Source organism: Phyllostomus hastatus, unplaced genomic scaffold (assembly GCF_019186645.2).
Source record: "Phyllostomus hastatus isolate PE091 unplaced genomic scaffold, TTU_PhHast_1.1 phas_contig_40, whole genome shotgun sequence".
In the NCBI taxonomy this organism is placed as follows: Eukaryota; Metazoa; Chordata; class Mammalia; order Chiroptera; family Phyllostomidae; genus Phyllostomus; species Phyllostomus hastatus.
The window spans coordinates 51,703,524-51,726,397 of record NW_025333872.1 but is presented as its reverse complement, the minus strand read 5'-3'; the positions used below and the strand labels follow the sequence as shown (position 1 = coordinate 51,726,397).

The window sequence follows — 22,874 nt, the reverse complement described above, 5'->3', positions numbered from 1 at the left end:
AATCCTGTTTTTGTAGTCAATTTTCTTTACTTCCTCATATGACAAAAAGAAGCCCAAATGGAGATGAAAAAATACCAATGGAAGTATACTATACCCCTTAAATTCCTATTTTTTAAGAAGTACTAATACCTCCAACACCACTGAATGATTAAAAGGGAATACGTCATAGCAGCTTCAAACTTAATGTGTTAAGAACAAGATGTACTGTACCTTCTCCCCAATCTCATTTTATTGTCTTCCCCTTTTAGGTACATGTGCCATTGATTAGTAGCCCATACCAGAAACATAAAGGTCATTCTTATATTCTCTTGTCTCCATCACCTCCTCCCCTCATTTACTTACTAAATATTGTAATCTGTGTTTCCTAAATTTTTCTAGAATTCTCTACCCCAGCATCACTTCATGAAAACCTCCCTAAGTGAGACTGTTAATATGTTTTAGACTCAACTAATTCAGAAATTTTCTTGTTTTTGGTCTTTTCCTATTCCCCCACCATATCTCAGTAGCTTCAACACATTCTCCACACTATAGTCAGAGACCTTTTGCCAGAAAAAATTCTGACTGTGTTTCTCTTTTTTAAAACAAGGAAAATGAAATAAATCAAATAAAAACATAACTAACGTATTTCACAAATATTTAAAAAGATAGGTTATGAAGTTGACTGCCTAAGGTCAAAACCCAGACCTACCATTTTTTGGCTATGTGACCTTGGACAAATGACCTCAAACATTTCCATCTAAATTTTGTCATATTAAAAAAATGTGGAGTCGGTAACAAATCCTTCTTCTTAGAGAATAAGGAAGAAATGGCACATAGCCCATAGCATTTGTACTGTAAGTTTTAAGCTACTAATATGGGTTCTATGAAGCATGTTACATATTTGACTAGGCATGACTACAGTCCCTGAAATATGATATCTCAGTTTCCAAATGTGTCAATTTAGGTTTTTAAAGTAAAGAAACTTGCTGAAAATAACACAACACAGCCAGAATTTCAATCCAGAATGAATGTTCTGACGTCAAAGACCATAGCAACCATGACAGTCCATGTCAGGGGTGCCCAACCTGTGGGCCACAGGCCACGTGTTGCCCAAGGTGACTATGAATGCAGCCCAACACAAAATCATAAATTTACTTAAAACATTATGAGATTTTCTTTTGTGATTATATGTTGCAATGTATTTAATGTGCATCCCAAGAGAGCTCTTCTTTTACCAGTGTGGCCCAGAGATGCCAAAAGGTTGGACACCCAGCATCCAGGCCATCTGGTTTCCCTCTTTCTATGTCCTTTCCTGATTTCTTAGCAAAGGAACTAAATGGGTACATGCCCATCCCTGAGACACCCCATAGTGGCTTGGAAAGTAGGGTCATGTCACACAGTATGACTGATCCTATAACCATAAAGATTCCAGGGAGGTTTCAGGGAGGAGGAAAGACAAAGTAGCTAGTAGAGAGCTTTCTGTGATTTCTCCTATCTTGGCCTTTTATAAATTCTCCCTCATCATTCCTCATCTTTATTCTTTCTGATGCTCAGTCACAATGAAATGCTTGTAGTTCCCTGACAAACTGGTTCCTTCAGGCATCCTCACATCTTCGCATTTTGCACCCTCTGCCCACCTCCTCTAGTGGAAGTATTCCTACTTGTAACCTCATGATAACTTCACAATAATGCCACTTTCTCCAAAACTGTCTGCCTTCCCTAGGCAGCTTTAAAACCTCCTCCTAAGCTGCCACAGTATGGTTTTCTCAACCCTATGAGTACTTGCCACACTGTAATAGGGTCCCACTCACTTGTTTTCACCCCTTCCTCCCTCACTCTACCCTGAGCCCATGGACAAATGGTTAAAGTTTTATTTGCAATACTATCCTTTGTGGTTAACATAGCTGCTGGTATACAGAAGAGTCTTGATGTTTTTTTTAAATAGTCAAATGAGTAAATACATGTTAATTACAGTTTAATTATAGATATAAGCCCAATTAACTCTAGCTTTCTTATAAAATTTTGGGCAGATTATTAAATCCATTGTTTCTTTGTTTAAAAATCAATATAATACCTCTTCATGCATTCATTTCTTAAATATTTATTAAGGTACTTTTGTGAGCCAGGCAACATCTAGGAGATAGACATAGAATGGTAAGCAGCGTTACTGTCCATTGTACTCACATACATATTTGTTCTGGTAGAAAATATAGACAAAAAAAAACATTCATAAGGTGGTGCATATTCCTGATGGGAGGCACATGTGAGTACTACAGTGCTAGGAGGATATCCTGAGGGACTCCTATTTCAGGCTTGAGAGCTGGGGTAAGGGCAGCTTTCTTTGTGACATCTAAGCCCAGAAGATGTGTGTGAGCATGTATAAGTATGTGCAATGTGCACTTGCACTTGTATGTCCACTTAGCCAGTAGGAGGAGTGGGGACCAGTGTGAGAGCTGTTCAGGTGGACAAAATAGTATTTTCAGAAACTTAAAGAAGTTTAATGGCTCAATTGGAAAGACATAAGCAAGGGATTTAGATTCAAATGTCATTGGAGAGGTAGAGGGACTAGATCATGGCAGGTTTTATAGCCTTTTTAAAAAATTTACTTTATCCTTAGAGCAATGAAAAATGATTACTAGAACAATGGATCTGAATTGCATTTTTTAAAGATTTTATTTATTTGTTTTTAGTGAGAAGGGAAGAGAGGGAGAAGGAAAGGGAGAGAAACATCAATCAGTTGTCTACTGCATGCCCCCAGCTGGGGGTCTGGCCTGCAACTCAGGTATGTGGCCTGAGAGGGAATGGTTTGCAGGACAATGCCCAACCCACTGAGCCACACCATTCAGGTCCAAAATTGCATTTTTTAAAAGATGTTATTTATTTATTTTTAGAGAGGGAAGGGAGGGAGAAAGAGAGAGAGAGAAACATCAATGTGCGGTTGCTGGGGGTCATGGCCTGCAACCCAGACATGTACCCTGACTGGGAATCGAACCTACGACACTTTGGTTCGCAGCCCACACTCAATCCACTGAGCTACACCAGCCAGGGCACCAAAATTGCATTTTTTACAAATTACTTAAACTGCAGTGCAGAGACTGAATTAGTTAATGGATACAGACTTCAAGTAGGAATACCAGTAAAAAGGCTGTTAGTGATAATCCAGATGAGAGATGAGCTAAGAAGTGGTAGAGAGGAGGAAAGAAATGGACAGACTTTAGACATCATAGAGCTGGTGAACTGACAACTGTTAGAGCTTGATTGTGGGGCCAAAGAAAGGGAGGAACAAGGAAGATATTCAGGTTCTGCCTTAAGCTGCTGGTGGGCAGAAGAGCCAGTCACTGGAGGAAGCAGGGATGGTGGTATAAAAACCCATTTTCTTCAGGACTCATAAAATTCCTTTGAAGGTTAACTGAAATAGTTTATGTAATAGTAGCTACTCAATGCTTATGGTATTATAACTCCTTACTGTAGGCATTTCCACTCCCTTCTTCTTTTTCTTTTTCCTCCAAAGCTATACCAGTCATTTAGGAGTGAAACTGAGAATAGACTCCCAGACTTGTTTACTAGTCCAGATTTCTTTGATAATGGACTGCTGATCTATAAACAAAGATGAAACACAGGGATTTTAAAGCAAATATTCACAACTTATCCTGGAATTGCTTACAAGCTGACAGCTATCCAACTTATTTTTACTTTATATTTAAAATGAATCATATGCTCCAAAGTGACTGACAGAAACACAGCTTTGTTTCTGAAGCCAATTCTTTTCCATCATCTTTGGACATCATTCAGAGCTGTAACAAACTTTCAGGGTGTTTAAAAGCATTCATCCATGACAACAACAAATGCTAATTATCATAAAAAATAAACAGCGCCTGTTAACACCATTCTAAGAATTTCTCCTACTGCAGCACTATATTTCATCTATCATCCCATCTGTTTTGGGGGTGGGAACAAAGACTAGATAGAAGTATAATTATCATGTATCAAACTGGACAACACAACAAAACAGAAATGAATATAAATGGGAGGAATGGCATGCATAATAGATGAATCTGGAAAGGAAAAAGGGAACATAAATAAAATGGCACAGTGTGTCCTACAGTATATTGCAGATACATTCAAGTCCATAATGAAGTTAATAATGCTTATCTTGTGGGTATGAGTTGGAGTTTTTCCTGTTTCAGTTCATAGTCCTTGCTATAATCAGATTTCCTCCCGTATGATTAAATACAGGGGTCATATTGTTCACTCCGAAGTTTAAACATTTTCTGTTAAATTCCATCATTAAAATGTTACCTTGAAATTAAGAACAATCTGACAGTAACCATAGGAGAGGTTGGAGGGGATAATGGGAGGGGGGAAGGATTTTCAGGAACAGCAATAAAGGACACGTGGACAAAGCCAAGGTGGGTGGAGTCAGGGCAGGGAGGTCAGGATGGCTTGGGTGGGGGTGGGGGGATAAATGCAGACAACTGTATTGAACAACAATAAAATAATTTTAAAAACCTGTGGAGACCCATTTTGCAGTGTCATTTTGAATGCTTGATTTGGATAAGCCTGTTGCAAATAAAATCCAAATTTGAAAAAAATTCTACCTTAAGACTTTTAAACATATCCAAAAATACAAAAGAAATATACTTATATTTGCTTATGAATACATTTCAAAGGGGATCTTCTGACTCTCTTAGAGTCAGAAGACTCTATTAAAAAAAATCAAGAACAGCCCAGTTCTCAAAAGTACTTTCAATTAAAAGGGATTACAAGTGGCTAGTGACAAATTCAATGGGATCATTACTAATAATATTAAAAACATGAACAATCACGTGTCCCTAAATGAGAACTAGAAACTCAGCAAAGGCTGGGACTTTGTGTCTTTTACTGGCATATGCACACACCTGTAACTGTCCCTGGAATGGAGCAGGTACTTAATAAATATATTTTGGTGTCTGTGGTTGGTCCTGGAACCTATCCCCTGGGGATGTCTAGGGATAACTGTATAACCACAAACATTTTGAACACTTACCAACTTTCTTTCTACTGTGAGTAGTTTTAGGATAATAAGGAATAATACACACCCGTGTGTGTGTGTGTGTGTCAGAGTATTTGAGCAGCCTTCACCTGAATGATATCAGAGAAAACAGAGAAGTAAATAGCCCATGGATTCACAATGCATGTGCATTTGCATTTACATATTTCTGTATGTGACCATCTATAAACATATGTGGATCCATCTATAACTGAGGATGCCCTGGACCATCATATTATATGAACCAGAAAACCCATTCACATAGAAAGTTAAAATTATTTGTAAACTTTTCACTTCACTTTATTAATATGTCTTTAGACTCACTCTTTATTATCCCAATTAAATTTTTTTTTAATTCTTTTTATTGTTTTTCCAACCCTGTAACTCCTTGTTCCCTGTTCTCTCGGGAGAATGCCTGTCATTTTGCAGATGGTAAATTTTATTGTCCAATGGACTAATTTCTGCATGTTTCTAAATACTGAATGCATTAACAAATTTGTACTTGGCATACTTTGGGAGAATTTAAATTCAAATGGATTTTAATTTTGATGTAAACATCAAGATATAGTGAAAGGTCTTAGAATAAAATATTTTAAAATTCTAATTTAAAGAGCACTATTTAGACCACCAATAAATATCTTACCATGAAATTCCTTATCACTACACAATGACCAAAACAGTAGGCACTTTCTTCAACAATGTAACTACAAGAAAAATAAATGTTTTATTTTTACTGTTTACTTTCTTATATTTATCCATTAGACTTGTTTTTAATGCGCACTGCAAGATAACCATTCATGTATTTAAAAAGCATACGTTAAAACAAGAAAGCACAGACAACCTAGCCAACAAAAAATGCATTAAAGACACAAATAAATACCACTTACTAAGTTCTGTTTTTAAAGTCCTTAAAATGTGTCTACACATAAACATTTCGAAACACTCTGAATATTTCAATGGACATTATATTGTTTAAAATTTGAGGAAAATAAACTTTTTCAAACTTTAATGTGTTGTCGAGATGAAAGTCATTACTGTTCATAAATACTATTTGTATGGAAAGCTAGAGAACATGTAAAGGCAAAATTCTGAATTTTGTGATAAGTTTCACTGAGCCAATCATGAGAATTTAAATTGAGTAATTATCTTGAACCTAGCAAAAAATATTCTTGGAATAAATATTTCAGTATTACATTTCAAATTTTCTCTATCTTTCATGCAAAATGACAGTTTATACTAACTGATCCTACCCAGGAAAAAAAGTGCTTTTTCAGAAATATAAAAAGAGTATATGTATGTATGTGTGTGCGCGCATGTGTGTGTGTATATATATGTTTGGATGTGTGAAATTAGTGTATATATTTGATGCCACATGTCTTTCCATTCCTCACTTTAAAAAGATACAAAAATATAGTAAGGACCTCGAGTAAGTTTTAGAAAAGTTATGGATATGTAAGACACAGCCCCAAAGGCTACTGATGTTTCTTACCAGTGCTGTCATCATACACAACTGTGACAGTCTTCCACTTGAAAAACTGCACCAAGTCCAAAATGGCACGGCTGAGCGAAGAGAAGTCCGGATAGAGACTGACATAGAAGGAGTCCTTGTTGTCGGACACCTGGTGCTTCCAGCGGGTCTGAATGTGGGGAACCCCCAGGGCGTTGCAGATGGACTGCACAGCGTTGGCCGATGAGCTGTGCGAAGGCCCGAAGATGGCAGCCACCCCGAGAGACAGCTGATCACAAGCTGAAGAGGAGACAGAAGTCCGTCAATACTGAGAGGAGAGACGCCAGTGTACCGACATCACCACGTCCCTAGTGTAAACCCAAAGGTATTATCCTGAAGAAAGACTTGTGTTTATTAATATAACCTCTATATTTAGCTAATTTTACATGTTGTCTAACTCCGAACATTTTCAGTTTCTTAGAAGGGAATTAATTCACCCACACTCAGGTAGCTCAGTGTTCAAATAATTTTACAAATAAAATTAAGGGAGGGAGAAAGGTCAGGAGACAGGAGGAATACTCTAGAATGCAACAAGGGAACATTCATTTTGGAAAAACTATTCATATCAGAGGGTTGGGAAAAAAATGTTCCTTCCCAAATTCACTAGCTATACTTTACAATTTTGATTTATTTTTTTATTAGAATGCATTTGGTCTTCCTCTCATCCAAAAAGCCATGGCCACATACAGTAAAGTATTTGCTTATATCTGATGATATAATCAACTTATGCATACAACCACCCATACAAAACCTGACATGGCTCAGAAAGGTTGTTATCACATGGATTAGTTTCATCAGGTAAAAAGAACTTCAAAGTAATGTAGATAAGTTATTTCATTATCCTTATTTGGCTTTAGGATACTATAAAAGTATTTTATACTAGTCTTAATTATTTTTTAAAGTTTATATTTACCCTTAGGAAATTTTATTTATATAAATAATAATTGAAATAATCAAGAGAGGCATATATAATCTAGAAGACTTCAGATAAAAATAGATATATTGTGACAGGAAATGAAATTCTTTAAGATAAACTGAAGTGAGTTTGGGACTCGAAAGTGAGTAATTACTGGAAATATGAAATCATCTTTAAATATTTGAATATCTGGCCTGTTAAGGACACCTAAATTTGTTTCATTTGGCTAGAAAAGGAAGAAAAAAGACAAATGGTTATGAGCTTCTCATGGATTTTGATGTAATTTAAATTAAAAAATTTTTAAAAGGAAACAAGAAATATCCATAAATGGAATGGTCTACTTTAAGAAGTCCATCCCTGCAAATGTTTAAAAAGAACTAAAAACAGCCCTGGCTGGCGTAGCTCAGTGGATTGAGCATAGGCTGCGAACCAAAGTGTCGCAGGTTCAATTCCCAGCTAGGGTACATGCCTGGGTTGCAGGCCATAACCCCCAGCAACCGCACATTGATGTTTCTCTCTCTCTATCTCCCTCCCTTCCCTCTCTAAAAATAAATAAATAGAATCATTAAAAAAATAAAATAAAATAAATAAAAAGAACTAAAAACAATTGTTATTGGGATTTAGGTATTACATGGGGTATTCAGACCCAATCCTTCCAAGGTAGTTTATGATTCTAATTTATAAAATGTTCAGGTATTTTGTTTCAGAAAATTTGCTGCATAAAGTACAATGTGATGGATGGATTATTAAGCATAGAGATATTAATATCAGTAAATTTGGTGAAAAAAATCTACGTGATTAAACTTTCTTCCAAAATTCAATAGGAAGTCGGTCCAGAAAAAGTCCAGGTATTGTTAACACAATGAGAATAGTTTGCACAACATCGATGTAACCTGATAGCCAAGGAGAGTGGACTACAATGTTCATGTGTGAACAATGACAACTTCACCATACTAGTCATTGGGGGCAGTAGACACTGTTGAGTGAGCTTGTGTACTGTGAGACTATTGCATTGAAAATGACTGAGTAAGTAGAGCAACAAATCTCCATCAAATTTTGCATTAAGCTTAATAGTTTCCTCCATGGAAACTATTCAGATGATTCAGAAGGTCATAACTATGGGTAACTGGTGATTGGCATCTTCATCACTACAATGCTCCCACTAACACATCACATCTCTTGCAGACTGTTTTGGCAAAACATCAAATCACCCAGGTGACAGTCCCACTTCAGCCCAGATTTGGCACCCTGCAACTTCTGGCTTTTCCAAAACCAAAATCACCTTTGAAAGGAAAGAGATTTCGCACCATCAATGACATTCAGGAAAATAGGACAGGGCAGTTGATGGAGACTGGGAGAATGGTGTGAGGTCCCAAGATACCTGCTTTGAAGGAGACTGAGACATCATTGTCCTGTATACAATGTTTCTCATATCTTGTATCTTCTTCAACAAATGTCTCTATTTTTCAGATTACACAGCTGTATAGCTTCTGGACAGACTTTTTTATAATCTCAATAAATTATTTTTAAATATGTATACTCTTGCTTTTAAAATAATGATTAAATTTCTGAATCAATAGAAAGGCTCGTATATAAAGTTTTTGACTCATTTGGATTTTAATTCACAATTATCTTTGAGAATAAAAGATCTTCCTTCAGTTTTATAAGTCACAAATCAAGAAAACTTAAAAGCATTCTATTAGGTTATTTAGAATGTTCCTCAATATGTTTCAAGAATTAGAGTTTTCAGTTATCAGAGGAGTCATGTAAAAGCAATGCATTATTCAAATAATAGTTCAAGTTTTAATGTATCAAAGTGTTCATTTATTGAGCAACACCACATAGTCTATTAAATGTATAAGACTATATATCAGAGAAAATGTAAAAATTTAAAAATTGTTTTGTTATTTTTTGCCTATAAAACAATTTTAAACATTTTAAGAATATCCAAAATTCTGAACACCTCAGAATTTTGCAAGGCTATTCCCAGCATAGTAACTTGTTTGTTGTTGGAACATTCTAGTTTTTTTTCATGTTGTCCCTTTTAAGTCCATTAAGAAATCTATTACTATTTTATGTATACTGAACTCATATTCCCTATTCTTTGATCTAAATGATTTCACCTCAGAGAGAGCTTCTTCTTCCTAATGGAAATCATCATGAACTATGTCACTAATCAAATGCACTTGTCTTCCAGTTAATGACTTATTCTGCAATTATGATGACAAATGTAGTACTTCACAATAATCTTTACCCTTTTTTTTCAGCCTTTAAAACCTTTTATCACCCTGACATGGTTCTGAAATATGGAAACTTATTTGTATTCATAAAGATATGAATTTGAAGGGCAGGCAGAATATAGACCTTCGTAAACACAAGATAGCTGGGGGGAAAGAGAAGCATTGTTTCTCAAGAAATATTCTACCTTACCAGCTTTCATTAATATTAATGATTTTAGAAGAAATCTGCACCAAGTTAGGATTATAAATGATTACGTACATTTCTATCAATGTACAATAGCTAACAAAGTAATATTAGCACTACAGAAATGCAAACATTGTTTTAAAAATGGGAATTTAGAACAAGTGCTTTGTAAGTCCATTCCTTTGAGAAAATCTATATTATGAAATTTAATTCTTGTTACATGAATGCTAACTACACAAATATATCACCTACTTAGGCAAGGTAAAAATATGAAAACATCTCTCAAAACACATTTAGTACTAATACTGTTGCTTGGTTAAAATAATGCCTTGACAATAGTTTCTCTGTCACCTTCCTTCCTATATAAATGTTAAATTCATATTTCACAAAATTATGTCCTTATTCTTATCTTTTAAAACACAGATTTATAATGTAAATGATAAAACAAAATTAATAAAGTATTCTAATTATTTCTTCATAAAATTGAATTTTTATCATTAGCCATTTATTTTAAGTTATAAGAAAGAACATCAAGTGGTTAAATATGTGCATGTATTATACGTACATTAAGGGTTGTTCAAAATTTTCCAAGAAAGTTTAGAGATCACTTGGAATTACAGGACTTTAAAGGTAGACAGCAAAGTGAGACCACAGTAATTATATAATGGAATCAACACGAAATACAAATAAATTTTAAGAGTAGATTGCAAAATTTGGAAAAGTGTTCATACATTCTATTTTATTTCAGGTGAGTTCTTAAAATAGAATAATTTGTTAACAAATCAGAAGGATTGGTGGGAGAATAAAGAAATTTCACTCTCATAGGTCTGACTGCATTTTCTGGGATAAGCAAATTTTTTTTGCAATACGTAATCACACCACTTCACCTTACCTGATAAATTTAGACACATTATGAAAAGAAACATTTCATGATAATATTCCTCATGACTTAATTATATTTGAAATTAAGAAATCTCTTAAGAATGCCTAAAAATTCGAGTTCCAGAAAAGATAATGCTAAATTTCAATTACCTTTCTTGGATGCTTCAAAACTGTCATACAGGTTTATCTTCTGGGTATCGTAGGTGAGGGTGGTGTTGGGCAGCAGGGTTCTGTTCCTGTTGATGGTGTTCACAGCAAATCTGAACGCAAGCTCTTCTGCCCCCATTGGGCCAGATTCCACATATTCGAAAATACCACCTGGCAAAAAGAAAGAAAAACCACACCATTCTTATAGGATAGAGAAAATGTCAAAATGTTTCTTTACTTCTACGCATGTGTGTATGTCTTTACATACGTGTGTGATTTGTTGAAGGACATGGAGCTTGTGCTAATTTTTTCTATGAACTTGAATATTTAGGATGTGCCCTTTAAGAGAAATCCATACCAGCAAAATTATCTTGGTATTGCTGCCAAAATTTAACATAATTTCATCTTTAGTAACTGCTTCTTTTAGGACATGGGTATATATAGATCTTGCCTTAAGAACTGAACACTATCCCTCAAAATTTCACAGTTCCAGAATAATCAATCCTGTATATTCACATATAATTATAAAATTAGGCACTGGGAATTTATATTAAAATTTATCCATTAATTCATAAATTAGAATTCTTCATGACAATTTTATGACACTTATGTATTGGAAGCTCCAAATACTTATTCATTTGCACATTCCAGCGTCTTGCAAGAAAAAAGAACAATGTAGCAACTCTCTACTTCTTTTAGTCTGTTGTTTTTTTCCAGAAGTTGCTTGACATTTGTGAAAAATAACTCTCCCAAACAGTGCAAATCTTTTAATCACTGAATAAACACTGAAGCATATGTATAATTTTGGCCATAAAATCTAGAGTATAATTTAAAAACATGACCTTTCCATTTGTCACCGTCTATTAGCTATGTCTCAGTCCAGTTCCCTCATTCTTGTCCCAGCCTTTTTTCTTCTTGACATCAGCCCTCTGTCTCTTCAGTTATGTGTGACCTGAGACCTTTGCCTCCCACACAGTCTCTCCCTTAGTGTTACTTTGATGAATAAAATGAAAGGGGTAGCACCTGATTCCTGACGACCTCCAACGTCTGTCCTTGGGAAACTAGTACTTAATAAAAAGGGAGCATTTATCTTTCTTGCTTTCAAATTTCACACCATGTACTCTAAGCACAGTTATTCACAAATTAAATTCCCTGAATAAGCTATTTCCACAGCTTGCATTCATACCTCATCAAAGGTCTTTATACATGAAAGTGAGTTGATGATACTAGGAGCAGACTACCAATGATAAATTAGCAAGAATTTACGTATGGTAACAATTTATCTAAATATGAGGAATTAGGACTCAAAAAATGCCACAGTGATCAGATAAACTTATATCCAGGAAGAATTGGAAAATTTTTTATTTTACACCATATTAGTTGAAATAGTTCTCTTATTTTTTTTTCAACTAAATTGATGGTGTAGTTACCAGAGTAATCAACTTATTGTGAAATAGTACTGTGAATATTTTAACAATCTTTGGTGATTTATGCTAAGCACAAGGATAAAAAGTATTTATATGCCTAATAGGTGTCAAGAACCAAATCAGAATCCCTGTACATGTGGAGAAGAGCGGTATGAGCTGAACTGTGGAGTCACAATGGGTTTACATTCTGGCTCTGCCACTTGCCATCAGGCACATTTGGGAGGTTGTTTAAATCCTCAGTCTGAGTTTCTTCTTTTCTAAAAAGGAGATTATAATGGGGGCTAATACATAAAGTTACTGTAAAGATTAAATCTTATCTCATAATGAACCACTTAGAACAGTGACTGCTATAGAGTAAGGACCCAATAAGTGTTTAAGATTTCACTTAATCTCCAAAATAATCCCAAGTAATATTATTTTACAGGCAGGAATGTATTGGTCAAAGATCATATACAGCTATCAAGTGAGAGAGCAGTATTAGAAACTGTCAGTGCCTGACTTTAAAGCCTTTGCCTATTCTCCTACAAACTAGCTTGTTCTTTAAAATCTCATTCATGCAGTTACACAGAATTTCTTAAAATGTTATATACAACCTTAATAATACTATGGAAGGTGAAATGTAAGATCTTATATATGAAACAAAGATGATAGAGCACTTTTTAAGTTAATCAAGGATAAAAAAACAATTATAAAAATCCAAACCTGAAATCGTTTCTCAATAGCAGAATAAAATAAAAAACTAAATTTTCACTTTGTCCGGTGTGGCTCGGTTGGAGTGTCATTCCCTCGCTCCAACCTGAGTTGCAGGTTTGGTGCCAGGTTGGGGTGAGTACCAGGGGCACCTGATTTTTTTTCTCTATTGCATTGATGTTTCTCTCTTTCTCTATCTCACTCCCTTCTCTTCTCTCTAAAATCAGTGAGCATGGCCTCGAGTGAGGATAAAAGAACAAAACCCAACAACTGAATTTTCTACTTTCCTCAGTTCAGGTTATAGTTTCTATGTATACAAAATACAAAATAAAGATATAAAATGATCAATATTTGATGACAGTGGGTTCAAACTTTCCTATTTTACTCTTTTCAGAGAAAATAATTCAAATTCAAATTTAAGTTTACATATTTGTCACTGGTTTGAATATTTACAGAAATTTTTTGTAATCACTTGGGAAACCCACTTTCTATCTGTTAATTAAATATCATGAATAATTCATTGTATTGATCCAAAGCCAGAGTTTAAAACTTTGTATATAAAAAATAAAAACACCCAGACGACATAAGCTTTCCAGGCATCGTATCATCTATAACACATCCCAAACCACTAACTCAGGAAAAGAGATCACCAGCCCTGATATACAGGGCAGGTATGGGCAGAGGGGTTTAAAACATTTCTAACAAAGAAATACTTCTAAAAAACTTAGCTGGGTGCCTCATACTTAGGTGGAAAAAGGCTTCCTGTAACTATCTTTAATAATTTAGAAGGTTTTAATAGCATCAAATTATTAATTGATCAAACATGAGTAAAAATACAATCACCATATTTGATATTATAATGATACTTGATAGATCTCACTAATTATTCTTGACTTAAAATTGCTCTAAGAAAACACATAATAGAGTAGAATAATACTTTACTAGGGTAAAAATATACTAACAGTAAATATTATATTTAAGAGTAAAGTAAAACAGAAGTCCCATTAAATTCAGGAAACATAGAATGTCTATGGTATTCACTCCTTAATATTGTTCTGGAGATTTAATAAATGCTATAAGAAACAAAAATTATTTTTTAACAATGAAAGTAACAAAATCAAGAATTTATCACCAACAACTTTTTACTATAAGTATTAAATAATGGGGTCATTTAGGCAGAAGAAAATGATCGCAGAGGCAACCACTGCAATACTTAACATATAAAGTATTTCTAAAAAAAGGTAAATATGTGCATGAATATCAGTGAATTTTGGCCAAAAGAGCAAGAATAGTAAAATTTTATGACATTTATAGTGTATGTAGAATTTAAGTGCATAGTAACAATAATGCAAAAGTCAAGAAATGAGTACACTGAATTAAAGGATGTTTATGTTCTAGCAGTACTGAAAAAAAGGTAAAGATAATAATTTTGGACTGCAATAATTCAAGGATGCATTAATGTCTAGGATTAACAGTAAAAAATAGTGAAATAGCATATAATCAAAATTTCATAAATATAAAGTGACATAAAATTTTTTTGTTCAGAAACATAACAAAATACCCCTGCCCTGCCTACAATGTAGAAAATATAAGTAAAAGAATATAAACAGAAAAAATACTAAAAAAATTAAGGTGGTATAAGTGGTAGATATAAAACAATATGTCAGTAACTACATTAAAAGTAAATGAAATAAATTCATATTTTGAAGTTTAAGATTGCCAAACAGGCTTAAAATGCACAAAAGTATAAGCTACTTACAAGAAAAATAATGAAAAATGTGGGGAAAAGATGGACAAACATTTGTCCTAAAACCACATTAACCAAATAGAAACTGTTGAAGCTATTCTAATATTTCATGAAATAGACTTGAAGACAATAACATAATAGAGGTAAAGACTGAAATTCATAAGGCGATAGGGGTCAATACACCAGGATGCTGTCACAATTCAGAATCTACATAACACAGTAAAAAAATGTCCAAACATTGACAAAACTGCTAGGAGAAATAGGTGACAGTGGGAAGCCAACACACCATTCTCAGTAGCTGATAGAGCAAGCAGACTAAAACAGCAGTTAAGATTTAGACGGTTTAATTATATGTTTAATATATTTGACATAATTAATAAAGATAAATCAGTACTTTAAAATGACAAAATAACGTTTCCTTTACAAGGGCATTTTTATTAAAATTAATCATAAGATGGGTCATACCAAACTTCCTGGTATGGGTCAAACATGTTTAAAAGTACTGAAAGTATTCACAGTTATGTTCTCTGACACAGTCATACTAAGGTAGAAATCAATAACAACAACAAAATAAACTTGAAAATCCTCAAATTTAGAAATTAAAGAGTGCATGCCTAATTAACTCATGGGTCAAGGAAAAAAATCAAAATGAAATTATAAAATTTATGGGACTAGATAAAAGTAAAAACTTGTAGGTTGTAAGGAAATTCATGCTTAGAGGAAATTTAAAAGGCTAAAAATCAATTATACAAGATTCCATCTCAAGTATCTTGAAAAAAAGAGAGAAAATTAAATCTAAAGTAAATAAAAATAAGAAAATAAAGAGTAGAGAACACATTATTGAAATAGAGAACAAATATTTAACAGAAACAAAAATAATAAAGCCATAATTTGGTTACTTGAAAGATTATTAAAATCAATAAAGCCTTAGCAAGTCTAAAGGAGAATAACAAACCAGTGTGAGAATGAGTAGTCTCAGGGAAGGTACATGATCGAATTCTGTGGTGTTGGTCACGTTCCGTTTTTCAATCTAGGGACCTGGATATATATCATTAAACTGTTAAGCTACAGTTTGTGCACTTTGACATAAATAGATCATCTTTTAATAAAATTTATGTTAAGATACAATTGCATAGAAGTGCTAAGGTTTTTCTAAGTTTGGTAATACAGCAGAAAAAATAAGAGTAATATTACTGCATTTCACTTTATTATTTGAAAAAATCCATAACCAAACACTTAGTCATGATTAAAGGGAGACAGATGAGAAAATAGATGAAATCATATCAACAAAATATAAACATTAAAAAGGGATTGGTATCTTCAATATATAAATAATATTTACAAATAAAAATATCATTTTAATGGAAAAGCTGACAAAGAATGTAAGTAATTTATAAATAATATGTGCAAATAACCAACAGACATATGAAAATGTTCAAAAATGAGAAAAAAGATTAGCCCTGGCTGGCATAGCTCAGTGGATTGAGCGTGGGCTGCGAACCAAAGTGTCGCAGGTTCGACTCCCAGTCCGGGTACATGCCTGGGTTGTAGGCCATGACCCCCAGCAACCGCACATTAATGTTTCTCTCTCTCTCTCTCCCTCCCTTCCCTCTCTAAAAATAAATAAATAAAATCTTTAATAAATAAATAAATAAATAAATAAATAAAATTTAAAAACATTAAAAAATGAGAAAAAAGATTTAAAAAATAAGAATTTCTACAGATCAAGTTTGTTGAGATGTGAGAAAAAGTACAATTAAAAAGAAAAATAAATTGATGTAAATGTTCTCAAAAACCTTTATGAAAATCTATCAAGTTTTTAAGGTAACATACACTTTAATCCACTAAATCTACTTACGGGACCTAATCTTAAGGAAAATGTTCGTGATTTTTCTGCAAGGGTGTTCACTTTGTTTATGAGAACAACATGATTAGAAAGGCTCTAAATATCCACAGTAGGGTACATGTAACATAACATTATGCATCTAGTCATTTAAAAATTATTCTATAGAAGGTATTTTATGACAAAATACTTGACAAGTACATATGCACTTATGCATAACAAAATACTGTGTGGTTTATTTTATCTTTTCATTTTTGCTTATTTGCACATTTTAAAATTAACAATAACATTGTGTTAATCTTATAATATTCAAACAAATAGATGTTTTATTTATTTTTAACTAATTTATTTATTTTTATTCTCAATCAGGGACATGCTTAATGACTTTAGAGAGAGGGAAAGGGAGAAGGGGGGAGGGACATGCTGTAAGAGAGAAACATAGATCTGTTGTCTCTCCCACATGCCCTGACACAGGAACCAAACTTGCAACCTAGGCATGTGCCCTGACCTTGAAAGGAGCCCATGACCCTTTGGTTTATGGGATGATGCTCCAACCAAATGAGCCATACCAGCCAGGGCTTAAATAAGGGTATGTTTTACAATAAAGCTAGTATATTAAGGAGTAGCAGAAAAAAGGTTAGTAGCTAGAGAATACCATTACATATTGAGTTGTTTATGCATGTTTCTTTGATGACAAAAAAGCCAAAATATTTATGCACTGAGAAAAAGAGGTACTAGAAAGAGCAAAGTAAAGGGTAGGAAAAAAAGGGGGAATAACTGATGAAGCCAGGTGGTTCAGGGTCATGGGAAAGATGCTAAACCTTGGGGAAAAGGACGCCCGGCTCACTTAAGCAAGGGAAAGTTGTCTGTAATCTGCTGATGTGAAGACTGTCGGGGAATTGAGAGAATACATATTTTATCTATTTTCTTTGTGCAGTAAATGTCAATAAATTTGATATAAATCTGATTCTCTGAGGGAGAAATCAGCTATGTTTAATGTAAAAGTACATATGTGGTTTTAAAAATTGCTAATAAAAATTGAAAGGCAAAACATTTTTTCTACTTGTTCAAAACCTACAAAAGAGTAATTGTTCATGTGATTTTAAACAGGGCTTTTACCTTTAGCTTGAGAAGTAATATTCATATTGTGCTATGTACATCCTATAAAATATGAATACTTCTAAATTGACTATTTTTATCATGAAGTAGCATGTCATAAGCATGTGGTATATGAAGATAATTTGTACCCCAAAGAGTTCACAAATCATATATGGTGAGTAAAATATTTCCCATTATCATCAAACTCCATATTCTCTATAGACTAAAAGCAAAATTGTACTGTTTTCTTATACTTACCTTTGATTTTTTTGAAATTAAAAAAATCATCTAAGATAATTATTATCACAGCTTTATTTTTGTTGGTTGTTTTGTTTGTTTTATGTCAGGAAGAGCCAGTCACACCTTAACTTTGTTGTATCAAACAATAAAACAGATATCCCCAGTGGATGCTCTTTCTCTTGTTAAACTAGCTAATGATCTTAATTATTATAGCTAACATTTCATGAGGCTCCACCATTTCTGCAGGAACATTACTGTAAACTTTTCACATGCTTAACCAAGTCCAAGTATACTCTGCATTTCTTACTGTGATAATGTATCTCTAATAGACTTTTCACAGAGTCCTGACATCATTCTGGCTTTCTTCAGTAGTTTAGTTTCTCCACAATGAAATCAGAGTAATCTTTCTAAAATGCAATTTTGGTCTTGGCACTTAATTTCTTAAATTTGTTCAATAACTGACTAATTTTTAAGCTTAGTGCTATTTACATAATATAGTTCTATTGAGTCAGCATAAGCTACCTTCTCCCTCCATTTCTAGGCTCCTTTCTTACCACTCCCATGCCCCCAGTGCTGCAGCCACAATATATAAAACCCACCTTTCTTGGAATGAACCAAAGTTATATGCCTCCATTCCCTCCAAATGATGTTCCTTTGCCCAGGAACCCAGGTCCCTATTTACACATATACATGCACATACACAGACACATACATACATATACATAGAGACACACACACCTAACATATACACTTGCAACTTTTTCCTCTTTCTAATGTATTGTCAGCTTCTGGCACAGTAACCTTCTCTGGAAAGATCTCCCTCACTGGCTCCAACCCTCAAGATTGCTAAATTGTGTCTCTGCTTTACATTTTTTAAGTCCTGTATCACTTTCAAACACTCTAATGCATACTCCTGCAATCTGAAACATAAGAAAGTCTAATCAGTGTGAAACATGTTTAAACCTGAGCTCACTCTGAAGGATGAACACTTCTAACACTCAACATTTATTGAGAGCCTACTTTATATCAGGTGTTGTGATATTTTACAAACATTGATAGAAAGTCACCAAAATACAGTTGGATCACATTTTCTATCTTCAATATATTTCCTATTGTTATAATAATTTACATTTTAATTTTAAATATAACTTTGACATTTAAGGTGTTCATGTTGTTGAGTCTGAAAACTGCTGTCCTCCCTTATCTTCCAGAGTCTCAAAAGTTAGGTTAATTCTTAAGCCGAACAGCTTGCCTTACTGTGTCTATTGTGTTCTGCTTTAGTGAGACCTTGGAGCAAGTCCAGCATCCTGGGAATATTGCCTAAGGTCAGTTTCACACTAAGTGGATAGATTCTTGATTAGGAAACAGGAGATCTCAATCCATACCATCTTTTAATCACTATGCTATATTGTTTCCTGCTGGGTAATACTATCTCTCTTTAGTTTCAACTTCTGATTGTTTTCACACAGGTTTTCTTTCTCTGAATGGTACATACTTTCAATCTCTTAAAATAGATTCCTAGAGTTTTACATTCAAATGAAGTATGTCTACAACATTCTAAAACCGATTTTTTGTGTGGCTGGTGGATGCTCTCCTAGTTACCTGTGTATGAAATGGAAAAACACATGCACACGTCACCTAAATGACTGACACAACTGTGGGAAAATGAATAAGCAGGTCACATCTCCCCAAAAGGGGAATTGTGTGGAACTCACAGAGTGTAACGTGTGAATTATCCAAGGAGGGGAGCAGCGACCCATCTCCACTTCACACTAGGAGATGCCTATGTCTCTTGCCATTTGCTTTTGATTCTTTTTGGTCATGAAGCAACACAGGTCTAATTTAAAGACAGGACTGCTTCCAGTATTTTTAGCCATATTCTATAAGCAATAATGTTCTTTATAATCTTACAAAGTTAAGTTCCTCCGACCACACAAATTCACACCTTTGTCAATGTTTCAAGTCAACTAAAAACTGTATAAACATGGGACTAATGAAAATTTTGTCAGTGGAATGTCCTGGAGTTTCATGAACTTTTAGCACTGCTGCCAGTCATTCAACTATAGAAGGCATGAAAGTAACTCTTGCATACCTCCTCCTCCATCTTTACCATATTCAATTCAACTGAAACTTGTATTGAGCATTTGGAGAAATGAAGCTGCTGATCACAGTCCAGAATAAAGAAAATGAGTTGGAAGGCAGTAAATAAACTGAAATCAAGTTGAAGGAAATAATGTCATAGGCCCCCCAATGCACAGAGTTTGGTTGCACTCGAGCATGTAAATGTGCTTTCTTATTTTGAAAATAAACAAGCTTTTAAATTTACAGACCTCCTACTGTTCCCAACATATTTCTTGCTAGTAAATGGAAAATAGGTGTGGATTTTTTTCTCTACAAATGGACCCTTAAAATTATAGCGAAGACAGTTACACATTCAAATAATATTAATTTTAAAGTAGACACATTACATACTGTGAAGAAAATTGGGAAATGGCTACTTAAATGTTAGCAATTTAAGACCCAGAAGAAATGCATACTGAGTGGGAAGGCAGATGCTTGAATAATATTGAGATATAAATAGAGCAGATCAAACTGAGATAACACAGAAGGCAGCCACATGAATAACCGCCATATAAACAGTACTATAAATAACACCAACAATTTGAAGGTCAAAAGCCCACATTCTAATTATATTGATTTTTTTAAAAAAAACAGGTCAGCTAAATAAAAAGAAAATAAAAAAATGATTGAGTGAGCAAGGCCCTTAACTATCCAGACCTCCATTTTCTCTTCTGCAAACCAAACTGATAGAACTAGGTAAAATGATCTGGAAGGTCAGAGGTTCAGCAAACTCACGATTCTTAGATTGCTTAGTAAATTGGGGAGCATCATTGATTCTGGTAGAATTTAAGGTCTGGTTAAATGCTGATGTGTTACAAATATGGTATATTCCTTTATATTCTAACTTTCATTTGAAAAAAACATTGACTTGAGAAACCATGTATCAAAATATTAGAGTTCAATCAATAAAAAATGCAAATAAATAATGAGTTTCCAAAGAGCATTTAGATGTTATGAGGTTAAACTAGAGGTATTAAAATACATTTCCATGAGTTTAAATTCAGAAATAGTAATAAAAAGGATGCCTAGAAAATCATATTTTAAAAAAAAAACAGAAATCAATTTGACAGTAATAGTATAATCCATAAAGTAACCCAAGTGTGGAATTTGATATTGCATATAAAATAATTTACATTTACTCTACGAAAATTATTTCATTCCCCTTTACACATTTATTTTGCAGTTACTTTAAAAAAGTCTTCTTATGATATTAGTTGGACTATTAACTATTACATAGGAGACATTTTATATGTTTATTGTATTTGTATTTTTGTATATTTATTATTTTGTTTTAAATGAGGAGACAAAGGAAAATAAAGGAACTATTTACTTCTCACTTCTTGGGCACAATTTCTTAAAATCCTTCCCTTTTTAACATATTGTGAGATTGCTAAAAAGGTTAGAATTCAAGTCCTTTGTGAAGATCACCTTTCCTAAAACTCCTTCTTATAGATTTCAAGCATCCTATGTACAACACCTTTTTCATTCCTCTCTTCTAGTCATTCTACCAATTTAAAGTAGCATAACTTATTATCACTTGCGGGTCCTATCAAAACTCCTGGAGGACAGGAGACATAACTGACTCATCTTTGACTTTAACTCGGTGCCCAGCACATAGTGCATTTAATAAACTTTCAAAGAATATGCTACTGATATGGGGAGGAGATATGAGTGTTGCGAGTATTACTACAAAAGAAATTGAAGAAAATCAAAATCATATTTTATATTAACAAAATACAAAACAAATAATGTAGAAATTAATCAAATGGCCTAATTTACTTTCTCTTTCCCAGGCAACTAAGAAAATCATGTGGATCAGATTGTGTCCCTTCCTCTGCGTTTTCCTTCATAGTAATCCAAAGGGCCTCAAGTACCTGCTAAAGCCCTCAGCAAATTTCAAGGTGTCATGGGTAATTTTTATCATTAGGATGGTTTGTGGAGTAGAAGACTCTATCTCTAAGGCCAATTAGACTTTACAAAAAATTCTTATTCTTCAGAGCTAGTTTTAGCATTCCATAATGGACATTATTTCCTCAGAATTTAAAAGCTGAAAGAATCCAAATCAGGTATAGAAAGGAAATACTACAGAAAGTTGTTTATCAAAGAAAATGTAATATGTAAGTTTAATATTAAAGCTAGTAACTTTCTTTTTTCCAAACATCTAACTCAAAATAGCATTGTGAGAATTTTAATTGTATACACAGTGGTAAGCCAGCAGAGATCTAAAATAAAGTTAATATAAATAATGTACAGAAATGTGACTATGCATGTAAAAATAATACATGCCCATAAAGACTCATAAAAAGGAACATCTGAGGAGCACTTATACATGTTAAACCAGAGACAAATAGGGGAGAACAATATAGTGGCCTGACACTGTCAAATAAAGCAGAAGGGCACTGACCAAGTACTTATACTGACTGCATCTATGCACAGCCTGAAAGAATATCTATTTGTTATGGTCAAATGAAATAACCCAGCTGTAGACTATGGAGTTTTGTGTGTTCAGGATAGAATACAAGTAGAAACACACACACACATGAAAAATTTTCATTTGAAATGTTCCTTAAACATAAAACTGACACAACTCCTAAATGACTGAAAAGTGAATTCTAGATCTATAATCAAGCAAAACTTTTTTTACGAAACGCTTCTAAAATCCATCAGTTAGTGACAATAACTAGCCTGTAAACTGTTGTGTGTTATCTGAGTGTCTGACACACAGTAGGTACTCAATAAATATTTCTTGCATTCATGTAATTTTATTGGCCTGAAGAATCAAGAAATGCTCTTTGAACAAGTAATTCTGCAGAATAAATTTTAT

The 22,874-nt window shown here is 33.7% G+C and overlaps 1 protein-coding gene across 1 annotated transcript in view; it reads right to left on the bottom strand.

Moving 5' to 3' along the window:
• The window catches only part of GRIK2 (glutamate ionotropic receptor kainate type subunit 2), a 585,197-nt gene that overhangs the window by 344,748 nt on the left and 217,575 nt on the right, over positions 1-22,874 (bottom strand). The window contains exons 3-4 of the mRNA XM_045844097.1: positions 10,888-11,055; positions 6,498-6,755 (exon numbers count right to left, since the gene is read on the bottom strand). Coding sequence (XP_045700053.1) covers positions 6,498-6,755; positions 10,888-11,055 — 426 coding nt within the window. The remainder of the gene's footprint in view (positions 1-6,497; positions 6,756-10,887; positions 11,056-22,874) is intronic.